This window comes from Saimiri boliviensis, chromosome 19 (assembly GCF_048565385.1).
Source record: "Saimiri boliviensis isolate mSaiBol1 chromosome 19, mSaiBol1.pri, whole genome shotgun sequence".
NCBI lineage: Eukaryota > Metazoa > Chordata > Mammalia > Primates > Cebidae > Saimiri > Saimiri boliviensis.
In genome coordinates, this window is record NC_133467.1 from 8,773,330 (window position 1) to 8,787,333 (window position 14,004).

Here is a 14,004-nt window from a genome sequence, read left to right on the forward strand (position 1 = left end):
TATTATGCAAAGAGTTTAATTCTCAGCTTTCTTTTTTTCTCCTTCTATTCCCCTTCCTCCTTTTGCCTCTCATTTACACAAATGACTAGAATTTAGGCAGGTTGAGAGCAAAAGTTCTATATTGCTTCTGATCTACAGTCACATGTTTCTAGCTGCTAGTCTGACATCTCCATCTCCCTTGTTTTACCACTGCTTCAAACCCAGCACACCCTCAGAGCCTTATCGTTACCCCCATATTTATGATAACAGCACTCCTGTGTTTGAAGTCCAGCAAGCTTTAAATGATAAATGATGTTCTGTATTCCTGCTATTAAAAAGCATTTCTTTGGCCGGGTGCGGTGGCTCATGCCTGTAATCCCAGCACTTTGGAAGGCTCAGGCGGGTAGATCACGAAGTCAGGAGTTTGAGACCAGCCTGGCCAAGATGGTGAAACCCCATCTCTACTAAAAATACAAAAATTAGCCAGCCGTGGTGGTGGGTGCCTGTGATCCCAGCTACGCGGGAGGCTGAGGCAGGAGAATTGCTTGAACCTGGGAGGTGGAGGTTGCAGTCAGCCGAGATTGTGCCATTGCACTCCAGCCTGGGTGATGCAGCAAGACTCCTTCTCAAAAAGAAAAAAAAAGCATTTCTTTTAAAAGAGTTTCTAGTATTAGTTTGAACATTTGCTATATACAAAGTACTATGGTCAGTCATCTTTAACTTATTTTCTCAGTTGCCAAGATTGGGTATTCTATTTCCATCAATCAAAACCATGTATCTCCCCATTTCCATTTCCACCCAGCTAGATTGTTGCTGTAGCTTCTTAAACAGTTTCTGATCTTTCAACTCATCTCATGTCTAATTAATCTTATACATAATTAGGGTCAATATTACTAAAATATTTGCAGTTACATGTAACTGTACATGATGGTCTGAGTTGGCTGTTACTCTTTTTTTTTTTTGAGATGAAACCCCATCTCTACTAAAAATACAAAAATGAGCTGGGTGTGGTGGCGCACGCCTGTAGTCCCAGCTATTCTGGGGGCTGAGGCGGGAGGATTGCTTGAACCCAGCAGGCAGAGGTTGCAGTGAGCTAACATTGCACCACTGCATTTGTTTTTTTTTCCGCTTTGTCACCCCGGCTGGAAAGCAGTGGTGCAATGTTAGCAATGTTCAAGCAATCCTCCCATCTCAGCCCCCAGAGTAGCTGGGACTACAGGCATGCACCACCACACCCAGCTAATTTTTGTATTTTTAGTAGAGACGGGGTTCCAGCGTGTTGGCCAGTCTGGTGTCAAGCTTCTGATGGAGTTGGCTGCCCCTCGTAAAAGATGAGGAAAGTACTGACCTATATAGTGTGAGAGCTGAAACAAATCTTTGAAATCTGATACATCAATTCCCATCACCAGTTTTTTTTTTTTTTTTTTTTTTTTTTTTTTTTTTTTTTTTTTTTTGAGACGGGGTTTCGCTCTTGTTACCCAGGCTGGAGTGCAATGGCACGATCTCGGCTCACCGCAACCTCCGCCCCCTGGGTTCAAGCAATTCTCCTGCCTCAGCCTCCCTAGTAGCTGGGACTACAGGCACGCGCCACCACGCCCAGCTAATTTTTGTATCTTTAGTAGAGACGGGGTTTCACCATGTTGACCAGGATGGTCTCGATCTCTTGACCTCGTGATCCACCCGCCTCGGCCTCCCAAAGTGCTGGGATTACAGGCTTGAGCCACCGCGCCCGGCCACCAGTTGTTTTTATAAATTATACTAAACCACCATGCACTTAACAACTATCAACCAATGGCTGATACTCCTTCATCTATATCTATACCCCACAACCCTATCATACTGTTTTGAAACAAATTCAAGATACACTATAATTTTATTAATATTTTAGAATTGGTTGTTTTTAAAGAAAAACTGTGCTATTTTTACAATGAGAAACTTAAACTCAAATTTCTGTGTGATCGTAAGACTTAGCCAAGTTTAGATAGGTGTCAAGAAGGAACAACGAGTTTTAACACTGTATCCCAAGTTCAGCTCTTCCCCTCCAGTGCACGCGTTTCTTGTTTTCCTTTCTCTCCTCCATCTAATAACATTCCATCCAAACCTGTATTTAAACGTGATCATCTCCACAGCCTCCTTCCTAGTGACTCCAATTGGATACAGTCACTCTCTTGGATATTCTTGTGCAAATTTGTCCTTCTTTATGGTGTTTCATTCATCTTGCATTGTAGATTTTTGGTTTTTTGTTTGTTTGTTTGTTTGGTTTGTTTTGTTTTGGAGAGGGGTTATAGTAGAGGGACTGCAGTAGGCCAATTTAACCCATAAATTATTTCTTTCTCCTGTGTGTTTTCTTTTTAGCACGAATGAGATCAGGAATGGTACTCTTTGATTTTTGTAAATCCTGCAGTTGCTAGCTGTGCTAACTCGGGTTGGCTGGTACAGAATCGGCATACGCAGAACAAACGTAGGGAGAAATATAATTTACGTTTGTGTCTGGTCATTAATGTGACATCTGCTAACTCAGCAGATGCAGAATAGACAGGCAAAGCATAAATTGTGGGTAAATTATAATTTGTTTGGTCATGGATTTGACAGTTAAAGAATATGTAGTACCAAAATAATTATATTTTGAATTTTAATAAATCTCTACAAACATTTTTCTTACCCTTTATGAAATTATTAACATATATGCTAAATTTCATGTTAGAAATTATGTGAGATAGTATCTGTGGGTATTAAACTATGTAAACCAAATGTTTAATTGATGGGAGCTCAAAGTGGTCACAGGTTTTCATAGCGAGCTTCCATTTCCAGGAATAGTCATGACCCTGGGACTCTGAGCTCAGTTATTCTAGAAGTTGGGAGTACTTACGGAAAAGAAAGATTTCCTTGTTAGCGTAAATTTACTCTAATCATTAGTTTTAAAATGAATGCCTTACTTGACTCGTTGATGGTAAACTGATGTCAGTCACAGAAACAGCCAGCCACTCACCAATACAGGTTCCGTTTTCTGCCTTGGTCATTCCATTTGGACAAAGATCAATGCACTTATAGCCACCCCGGGTGTTCTTACAGTGCTGATCTGGTCTGCATACATTCTGTCTACACTCATTCACATCTTGATAAAAGAACAAAGTAATGTAGATTGAAAAAATGATTTATTCCACTTTTCTAGAAAAATCATACTTTTGGATTTTAGGGATTTAAAATATATATATATATAAGATTTAGGAATATTATATATATGAATATATATATGATATGTATAAACATCCCTATATTATATATATATTCATTGCATAATCATTGTATAAGGTTAAAGTGTTTAAATTAAACAATGTATGTAACACACTTTAAAACAGAATAAAAATCAAAAACAAAAACAAAACATTGCTTCACAGAGCAGATAGCCATACCAACCATTTCCTCCTCCTAGAAAAATAAAATATACACTATATTAACTTATATATACATGTGTGTATACAAATGTACATGTGTACAAGTGTACAAGTGTATACATATATGTATATAATTTCACACCTATGTATATGTATACATATACGTATATAATACTTTTGCAAAAAAAATAGGAAATGTTATGAAGAATTGGTATGTAATTAGAAAAACTCATAAAACATAGCATTTGTCTTCATTTTTGTTTTGCATGGATTACATACATGATGCATGCTTGATATCCTATATGTGACTCAGTACCAAGACACAGCTTATGCATTTAGATCAGACATCATTAAGAAGTTATAAAAGTGTCATTCCTTTAAATTCAAAGCCCTTTTCTTACCCATGCATTTTCTGCCTTTGAGCTGATATCCAGGTTCACATCCACAGTGGAAACTTCCTATGACATTGAAACAGCGCTGGTGACAGGGGCTGGATTCTTGACATTCATTAATATCTGTTAAATAAAATAAAAGTTTCATTATATGCTACTAGGAAACCTGAGTTAATTTACCCCAAATGTTTATCCTTTTAATGATCTTGGTCATTACATTTAAGATCTTCTCTAAAACCTATCCAACATATTTGCACTCATGTGATCTGCTAAATACTTGATGTAATTAATTGCTGGATAGGGTATCTCTCTTCAAGACTCTTAAAAGTAGACATCTGCTAATGATACAGAACTATGTCAACGAAACACTTCTCTACTTTAAGTGTTTTGCCATATGGCTCTCACTCCTGTTTCTAGGAAGTTTCAGTCCTGGAATGTTACTGACAGACTGGGAGACTGAAGACAGAGGAAAAAACCCCAACAACACTAAGGTCTTTTGCAACTGACCTTTCTTCCCCTTTCTTGCTGCTATTAGCTTGGTGCAGATCTTTATCACCTTGTGCCTGACTGCGTTAACATCAGCATTTCTCCTCATCTGCAGTCACTGCAAACTTGTACTTCCCAAACACCATCTGGGTCACAGTGTAGCAAAGAGAGTGTGCAGGCATGAACTCCTCAGATTCTTGGGCACTTGCCTGTGGTTTTGTACTTTCTTTCCTTTCCTTCCCTCCAGTCCCAGAGGAAGAAAGCCCTCTTCTCCCACTGAAGAAAAGTCCCTCTATTTCAGCTTTTGAGCTCTGCAGCGCATCTTCCCCTTCCTCACTAAGATGAGGACTGTGGTCCATCAATCATTCCCTCCTCCTATGCATTTTAGAAGTCCTTGCAATCTATCATAGATGAGCCTTTGGGTTGGTTCCATGTCTTGGCTATTGCGAATAGGGCTGTAATAAACGTGTGCGCATGTTCCTTTACGGTAGAGTGATTTATAATCCTTTGGGTATATACCCAATAATGAAATGGCTGGGTCAAATGGGATTTCTGGTTCTAGATCCTTGAGGAATCCCCACACTGTCTTCCACAATGGTCGAAATACTTTACACTCCCACCGACAGTGTAAACGTGTTCCTGTTTCTCTACATCCTCTCCAGCATCTGTTGTTTCCTGACTTTTTAATGATCGCCATTCTAACTGGCGTGAGATGGTATCTCATTGTGGTTTTGATTTGCATTTCTCTAATGACCAGTGATGATGAGCTCTTTTTCATATGTTTGTTGGCTACACAAATGTCTTCTTTTGATAAGTGTCTGTTCATATCCTTCACCCACTTTTTGATGTTTTGTTTTTTTTTTTTTTCTGGTAAATTTAAGTTCCTTGTAGATTCTGCATATTAGCCCTTTGTCAGATGGATAGATTGCAAAAATTTTCTCCCATTCTGTAGGTGGTCTGTTTACTCTGATGACAGTTTCTTTTGCTGTGCAGAAGCTCTTTAGTTTAATTAGATCCCATCTGTCAATTTTGGCTTTTGTTGCCGTTACTTTTGGTGTTTTAGTCATGATGTCTTTGCCCAGATCTATGTCCTGAATGGTATTGCCTAGATTTTCTTCTAGTGTTTTTATGGTTTTAGGTCTTATATTCAAGTCTTTGATCCATCTTGAGTTAATTTTTGTTTAAGGAAGGGGATCCAGTTTTAGTTTTCTGCATATGGCTAGCCAGTTTTCACGACACTATTAAATAGGGAATCCTTTCCCCATTGCTTGCTTTTGTCAGGTTTGTCAAAGATACAATGGTTGTAGATGTGTGGCATTATTTCTGAGGCCTTTGTTCTGTTCCATTGGTCTATATATCTGTTTTGGTACCAGTACAGTGCTGTTTTGGTTACTGTAGCCTTGTAGTATAGTTTGAAGTCAGGTAGCATGATGCCTCTAGCTTTGTTCTTTCTGCTTGGTATTGTCTTGGCTAGATGGGCTCTTTTTTTGGTTCCATATGAAATTTAAAGTAATGTTTTTTTTCTAATTCTGTGAAGAAAGTCAATGGTAGCCTGATGGGGATAGCAATGAATCTATAAATTACCTTGGGAAGTATGGCCATTTTCATACTATTGATTCTTCCTATCCATGAGCATGGGATGTTTTTCCATTTGTTTGTGTCCTCTCTTACTTCCTTGAGCAGTGGTTTGCAGTTCTCCTTGTAGAGGTCCTTCGCATAAAATGTGGCACATATACACCATGGAATACTATGCCGCCATAAAAAAGGATGAGTTCATGTCCTTTGCAGGGACATGAATAAAGCTGAAAATCATCATTCTCAGCAAACTAACACAGCAACAGAAAACCAAACACTGCATGTACTCACTCTTAAGTGGGAGTTGAACAATGAGAACACATGGAGGGGAACATCACACACCAGGGCCTGTCAGGGGGGTGTGGGGGTTAGGGGAGGGATAACATTAGGAGAAATACCTAATGTAGGTGGTGGGTTGATGGGTGCAGCAAACCACCATGGCACGTGTATCCTATGTAACAAACCTGCACGTTCTGCACATGTATCTCAGAACTTAAAATTATAAAAATAAATAATAAAAGTTCTTCCTTCTTATAGTCATCTTTCCAATAAACCTGTAGATATAAAGCTCTTCCTTCCTGTAGTCATGTTTTCCTCTCATAACCAGATCCTCCCTCTCAGGTCCATACTCATCTCAAGCTCCTGTCACTTCTCTCTTGTTATATTCCAAGCCCTTCAAAAGGAAAACCATCTTAGTTCGGCTCTTCACTTCCTCACCTTACATTCCAGACCTCTAGATTGCCAGTGTCTGTTATTTTGCACATGTTTCCTGTTTTGGATCTTTTAACTTAGCCTCTCAAAATCTACAATGTGTTAACTTACATAAGCACAGATGTGATCATGCACTCTTTTTTGAGATGGAGTCTCTGTCACCCAGGCTGGAGTGCAATGGCATGATCTCAGCTCACTGTAACCTCTGCCTTCAGGGTTCAGGCAATTCTGCCTCAGCCTTCCAAGTAGCTGGGATTACAGGTGTGACCCACTGTGCCTGACAGTGATCATATACTTTTAAAAGATTTTTCTTAGTGTAGTTTTTTTTTCTTCTTCCTCATTCTTTGCTTGGGCTCCCTTCTCCCTTTCTACCCTTCTTGTACACCAAAGACAAACATTAACAAGATAGTATGAATAATATATTTCTTCTGCGTTCACATAAATCTCTCCACCTAAGTATATAGATCCATTTCCTTTTTCCTTTGGCTACTGTTTGTTTTTCCAGTTACATGTTCGTTTCTGCAAAATTACACATACCTTCTTATGTCTGGATTTTTCTCATGGCTGCACAGTGGTTCATGGTGTAGATGTACCATGCTTCATTTATTCTGCTATTGGTAGACAGTCAGTTTTGGATCTACTATCTTTTCCTCTATGAAAAATCCTGATAGTAGCTTTATTTATATTTTCCAAAAACCTGGAGGCAACTAAGATGTCCTTTGCTAGGTAGATAAACTGTTCTGTGTCTAGACAATGGAATATTTATTACTCAGCAATGAAAAGAAATGAACTATCAAGCCATGAAAAGAAGTGGAGGAATCTTAAATGGTACTATGTGAAAGAATCCAATCTGAAAAATCTACACAATGTATAATCCCAACTATGTGACATTCTGGAAAAGGCAAAACCATGAAGACAGTAACGAGATCAGTGATTGCCAGAGGTTGAAGGAAACAGAAACGAATTCGTGAAGAACAGAGAATTTTGAGGGCAATGAACTATTCTGTACCACACTATCAGGTGGATACATGTCATTATACATTTTTGCAAACTCCTAGAATGTGTAACACCAAGAGAAGCTTAATCTAAGCTAGAGTCTGGGTGATAATGATGTGTCAGTGTAGGGTGATTGACTGTAACACATGTACTGCCCTGGCTTAACATGTTGATAGTGAGGAAGGCTGTGTGTGGAGGGAAGGAGTTACATGGGAATCTATGTCTTTTCTGCTCAATTTTTCTGTTAACCTGAAACTGCTCTAAAAAACAGTCTATTAAAAATATCCTTCAACATTCTGGAAGTCTTACGCAATGGAATTTTATGAAATAGATTCTATTGGACTGTGCAGTATGATCTCCTCTCTCAAATGCCAACAGGCAAATGGTCACCGAAAACCACTGTGCTATTCATATTTAAAATGGCTGTGGAATAAATCTGAATAAGAGCTTATCCAGAAGCTCAACTTATAAAACATGTAAAAGGAAGCTCAGGTTTACGTTCTCGAGAGACACAGGAGTCTCACTGGCTGGATAACTAACTCCTCACTCTCTACCTTTTAAGTGGTCCCTTCCTCTTGGAGTTTCTGAGAAAGTCAACTTTCAAGGAGTCAAAAGAGGGTCTCATTCTTACTGTCATAAACATAAAAGTCCCCCATTTTTATACCTTGACAACTCAGACCATCAGAGGTTCTTCGAAGGCCAGTTCCACAATGGACCACACAGCGATAGGATCCAATCGTATTGTCACAGTCCTGACCAGCGTGGCAGGTGTGCCTACCCAAAGCACACTCATCAATATCTGCAACAGAGGGAATCATTCAACCAAGGTGAGCTGAAGAACACCCAACCTAAGAACCTGCTGTGAAATAGGGAAACCAAAAGCAATGAAGGATACTTGAAAGATCAAGAAGGACTGAAGTTTTTGGCTGAGTCACTTCAGGTAGGCTATATAGCTGACCAACTCAGCAGCATGGTGTGATGAATATCTTCATAGGCTGGCTGATTAATTAGGGCACTTATAAATTAGGTGGCTTTTAAGAATTTACGTCGGGCTGGACATGGTGGCTCACACGTGTAATCCCAGTACTTTGGGAGGCCGAGGAAGGTGGATCACCTGAGGTCGGGAGTTGGAGACCAGCCTGACCCAAATGGAGAAACCCGTCTCTACTAAAAATGGTGGTGGTGCATGCCCATAATCCCAGCTACTTGGGAGGCTGAGGCAGGAGAATTGCTTGAACCTGAGAGCCAGAGGTTGCGGTGAGCCAAGATCGTGTCATTGCGCTCAGGCCTGGGCAACAAGGGCGAAACTCTGTCCCAAAAAAACCCAAACAAAAAAGAAGTGACTTCTCCCTTCCGAGATCTTGAGTGAGATCCTCCAGATATCCCTGCCTTGAGAGTGCCCCACGTGCAAGCAGTGCACATGCAGCGTTCCCACCTTCTTACTTTCTCAGCCCAATCGAGGCCCTCTCTGTTGCCAAGGCGTGGGCAGAAGCAGTAGGGAAGAAGAGAATGGGTCTATCCCTTTCTCTAGGTCAAAGATTGCCTGGACCCCATGCTTAAATGTGTCTATGAGATTTGCGAATACCCTGGCAGGTTCTTCCATCGGCAGCTATGGTGAGACCTTGAGGGCAGGAGCAGTAGTAGGTCCCCACGGCATTGTGGCAGGTGTGGGAGCAGGGATTCCCCGCTGCACACTCATCCTCATCTGAAAGAAGAAATAAAAAGGCCCAAATAGGCATGTAAGCTCCCTACTCTCTGGGAGTTAGTGAAGCCAGTAAAAATAATTGCTTATAGAGGCCAATGAGTTGAATCAAATATAACAGAAAATGCTTTAAGTGCCACAAAATATATTCACTAAATAATAAGGCATATGAGTTATCCTTGATAGTGAATAGATGCTTAGATTATATCCTAAAACACATCATCTGTGCTCCCAATGCTTTTTACCTGCCTTTACTCTTTCATCACAGAATTCCTAGGAGATCAGTATTTTATTACCATCCTCATTTCGCAGAACAAAACTGAGGAACAAAGAAGTTACATACATTGCTTTAGGTCATGTAGGTCATTATTGGCAGAGCTGGGATTTGAACCTGGGCAGTCAAAAGACCACCTATTTATCACAAGACTACATTATATTGCCTACCAGTGAAAGAAAAGCACTGTGTTTGTAAATGTAAGCTCCCCAAGCCATTTACTCAGTGGTTAACTCATCTGTACCTTTCTTGTACTGGCACGTCAGTGGGATAAAATTGGTTTAGTCATTAGTCCTAGGCCCACAGTCCTGCCTGTCCTATGATGAATTTTAGGGTTAGGTGACTTAGCATTGGAGGTGGCTCTCTCGCAGTCATGGTGGTCAAGCCGTCAGATGAAGTACAGTGTTGCCTGTCTGCTTACTCCACATCTATGCTTAGTCATTGTCGCTGACACAGCTGGCTGTGGCCACATTCAGAGAACATGGGCTTTGCAATTAACTTAAATTCAGATGTAACTCTGCCACTTGATGCTGAGTGATTTTTGCTAGTTTGACTTCTCTACGTCTCAGTTTCCTCAACTGTCAAATGGGATGTTTATAGAACTTTTGTGATGATTAAAAACCTAGGGAAAGGGCAGTACATATCCATTAAATGCTACCTAATATTGAGTTTTTGTTAAAAGAAAACCCTTTATTTATTTCTGTACTTACCAGTGCAAAAAGGTCCAACTGGGTCTAAGGTAAACCCAGAGGGGCACTGATTACTGCGATCTCCTATCACAGAGAGAAAAGTAAAGTTAATGGTTTGTTTTTTTTTTTTTTTCTTTGAGACGGAGTTTCACTCTTGTTACCCAGGCTGGAGTGCAATGGCGCGATCTCGGCTCACCGCAACCTCCGCCTCCTGGGTTCAGGCAATTCTCCTGCCTCAGCCTCCCGAGTAGCTGGGATTACAGGCACGCACCACCATGCCCTGCTAATTTTTTGTATTTTTAGTAGAGACAGGGTTTCACCATGTTGACCAGGATGGTCTCGATCTCTTGACCTCGTGATCCACCCGCCTTGGCTGCCCCTGTTTCTTTCCAGTACCATCTTCTCTGGGAAGATATGCCAAAGATGAGACACATGCAAAAATGCAGTAGGTGAAAATAAGCAGGCATGAAAAATTTTTCCAGTTTTTCAACCAAGAAGTACACGAATCACAGTCCAGAGATTGTTGACAAGCTGCCACTGGAAACGCATTTCCTGTGTCAGTTGTTTACATCAATAAACATTAAATAAAATTACTCTGTGATAACTAAAAATGGTCCACGATAACTGTGTATGCCAGGCATTACCACGAACAAAGTCCTATTCTTCCAGCCACTACTACTCTGTTTTGCTCTAGAATGAGAAATGCTGTTTTTCAAGTGATTTAAAATAATTTGTGCCAGTGAAAAATAGAAACGGTGAAGAAACTCCCGTCTTTTGTGGATCTCCTCCATTTGCAACACTGAACACTGGGGTCAAAATCCCCCACGTGTGACTGAGTGTTTCCCTCTCCATGTAGTCAAAATAAAGGGAACCAGTCAAATTGTGACAGAAAAGACTTAAGTTAGATGTAGAAACAAAAAAGCGAACAAGAACAGGTTAGTTAAGAAACTTCTTTCCTGAGAGCATCCAAGTCTTCCTGCTCATGCAGGGGGTGGTACTGAGACAGATGGGACAGAAACTTCTAGGGCATATTGCTAAGTGATCACTGCATGGTTACTGTGTGTGTGTATGTCACAATTCAGTCTCCACTTAGTTATTTGTTCGTACATTCTTTAATCCAACCACGTATGTTGTGTGGGACACTGTCCTGGGGACATGACTGTGGAAAAACATGTCATGTAAACCTAATAATTACCTGATAGTAGCTTTAGATTTTTGGTTCTAAATAGGGGAGACGTCTTCTCTTAGGTGGAATTTGGGAAGTTTTTTGGGAGCTACTTTGGTTGCCATGATGATAAGACTATTAAAATTTAGTGAGTGGGACAGGTCCGGTGGCAGGTTTTACAGTGTCGCGATGTGTGAGACAGTCCTGCGAGATGGTGGCTGGTCCCTTGCCTTGTGAGACTTTCACGAAAGTGAGAAAGCTGAAATTAGCTAAGCTTGAATGTGTCTGCCATATATTAAGCATTTTTCATGAGTGGAATATACAGTGAATTTTCTAGGAATGCAACTTGCATATGAATTGATGGCTGATTGTCCTGTTTCATTCAGAGCATTACTTCATGTTTCCAAAATAATCATACTAGGATTCAGCAGATATGTTTGAATATACAACTACTTCTTTTCGTCCAAAGATTTCCATATGAAAATGTTATTATGAATTATTTTCTTTTAAATTTCATATTATAAAGTGTTATTTTGAACTGTTACAATTTTATTTCAAGATAGTAAAAGGCAATTAAATTATTTGTTTATAATAATGTATGATAATAGAAACTTGGAAAAGTATAAAATTCCCATAGTCTTGTGACATGGAACAAGATTTTGATGTTTTTCCTTCCAGTCAATTTTATGAACACATACTTAAAAATTAAATTAGGACATACAGACTGATCATTGCCAAGGTTTACTAGTTATAAAAATCATGTGGAAGTCCTATTAAAAACATAGATTCTCTTGTTCCCACTCCTCTTAGAATTGGAAAGAAAGAAACCTGAGAATCTGTGTTGAACCAGTGTAAAGATTTTCTTATAATCGCCCAGGTGTGGGTAACCCAGGTTTGGCTCATATTGTACAGTGTTTTTCAATTATTATTGTCATGAACATTCCCCTTTGTTACTTGTTTACAGTGAGGCTGTCAACACCTGGAATGATGATTAGTACACAGTAGGCACTCAACAAATATTTGTTAAATGAATAAATGAGCCAAATATTTCTTAACAATTTGACTGATTATTTAAGTGATTATTAGATAGCTGTGCCATAACTTACATATTTGTTTCCTCCTTTGAGGATATTTATTATTTTTCTCTTGTAAATAACACTGGATACAACTTCCTAAGCATTCATCTTTGGCTATTTCTGTGGTTTTCATAGGACAGACTCCCAGAATGAGATAACTGAAAAGATATGAACATTTGAAAGGCTATTGGATACACACTGCCTTCCAGAAATGTTGAACCAATTAATCCTCCTGCCAGCAGTGTGTAAGGGTGTTCATTTCTCCATACCTCTGTAATACTGGGCAGTCGTCACCCTTGTTCTAGTCAGAAAATGATAACTCACTGATTTAATTTACATTTCCCTGCTTATTAATGAGGGTAAACAGTTTCTTCACATTCATTTGTCATTACTTACTCTTTTGTGAATTTCCTTTATGCCTTTTTCTAGTGAGGGTATTTGCCCCTTTCTGATTTTAAAGCACCTTTGTATGTATTAAGGTTGATCATGGTTGTCAATAACATGTTATGCTAGTATTTTTTTCTTGGTGGATATTTTACTTTCTCATTTCACTTTTTTCTTCCCCATGAAGAAATTTTAACAATTTGTAGTTAAATTTATATTTTCCTTTATAATTTTTGATACTTTCTGATGTTTATAAAATATATACTTTTCAATTTTTTAAAGAAATTAATTTGATTTTAAAGATGTAAAAATATTTTAAAGAGATTTACTTATATTTGTGAGTTTTCTCGACCAGTAGTTTCCAAAAGCCAGACTGCAGACCACATATATTAGAATCATCTAGAGTCTGTGCTAAAAGTACAAACTCCCAGGCCCCCTACCACGGACTTGTTAAACCAAAAATCTTTGTACCCAGAAATCTGAACTTTCATCAAGCTCTCCAGAAGCTTCTAATTTTACTGTAACCATACTTAGCTCTCGTCTAGACCCAACACAGTTTGCTAGTTGAGCTACCAGGAATGCAAGCTTGCCCCCTAATGGTTGCTCAAAAACAAACTGTAAGTACACGGTTCTTAAAATGTACAAGAACGATGTCAATAACCATGACACACACATATCGGATGTAATTCATGGAGTCACAGTGTCTAAGGGTAGTAAGGGGTCTTAAAAGGTCATACAGTGCGCTTCTTTATATTATGGGACTTGGTTGCCCTAACAAACACACTTAAAGACCTTTAAGCGGTTTTAGGCTTGGAAAAAGTTAAAGTGTACGTGACTTTTCAGAAATCATTTTAATTCATCTAGTTCCAGATGGTAGAAATTCACTTATTTGTGCCCAGTTATCTTTTTTTAATTAGATAGAGTATTGAAAAAAGTAGAAACAGAAATTAGATTTGAAGAGCAGGCATAATTGAGGAAAGAAAATGTAAGTCTCCTTTCTGGTCTTTTGTTCATGTCTTTTGTTCAAGCGGCATGACGTTCATGGCAATAGTAAAATGAGGTAGTGGCGGCAATGGTATGTCACTGGCTATGAGACTTCATGAATCTGTGATCACCTCAAAAAAATCTGTGCCCGTACTTTCAGATTACTGTGATCTCAAATTGTATGAAGCAGTTTGAT

General features: G+C 39.2%; 1 protein-coding gene across 8 annotated transcripts in view; it reads right to left on the minus strand.

Moving 5' to 3' along the window:
* HMCN1 (hemicentin 1) overlaps positions 1-14,004 on the minus strand; it is a 677,492-nt gene that overhangs the window by 15,930 nt on the left and 647,558 nt on the right. For all 8 annotated transcript variants that reach the window (XM_074389731.1, XM_074389733.1, XM_074389732.1 and 5 more), the window contains 5 exons: positions 10,221-10,283; positions 9,120-9,239; positions 8,199-8,333; positions 3,776-3,889; positions 2,969-3,094 (listed from right to left, as the gene is read on the minus strand). In XM_074389731.1, the coding sequence (XP_074245832.1) occupies positions 2,969-3,094; positions 3,776-3,889; positions 8,199-8,333; positions 9,120-9,239; positions 10,221-10,283 (558 nt within the window). The remainder of the gene's footprint in view (positions 1-2,968; positions 3,095-3,775; positions 3,890-8,198; positions 8,334-9,119; positions 9,240-10,220; positions 10,284-14,004) is intronic.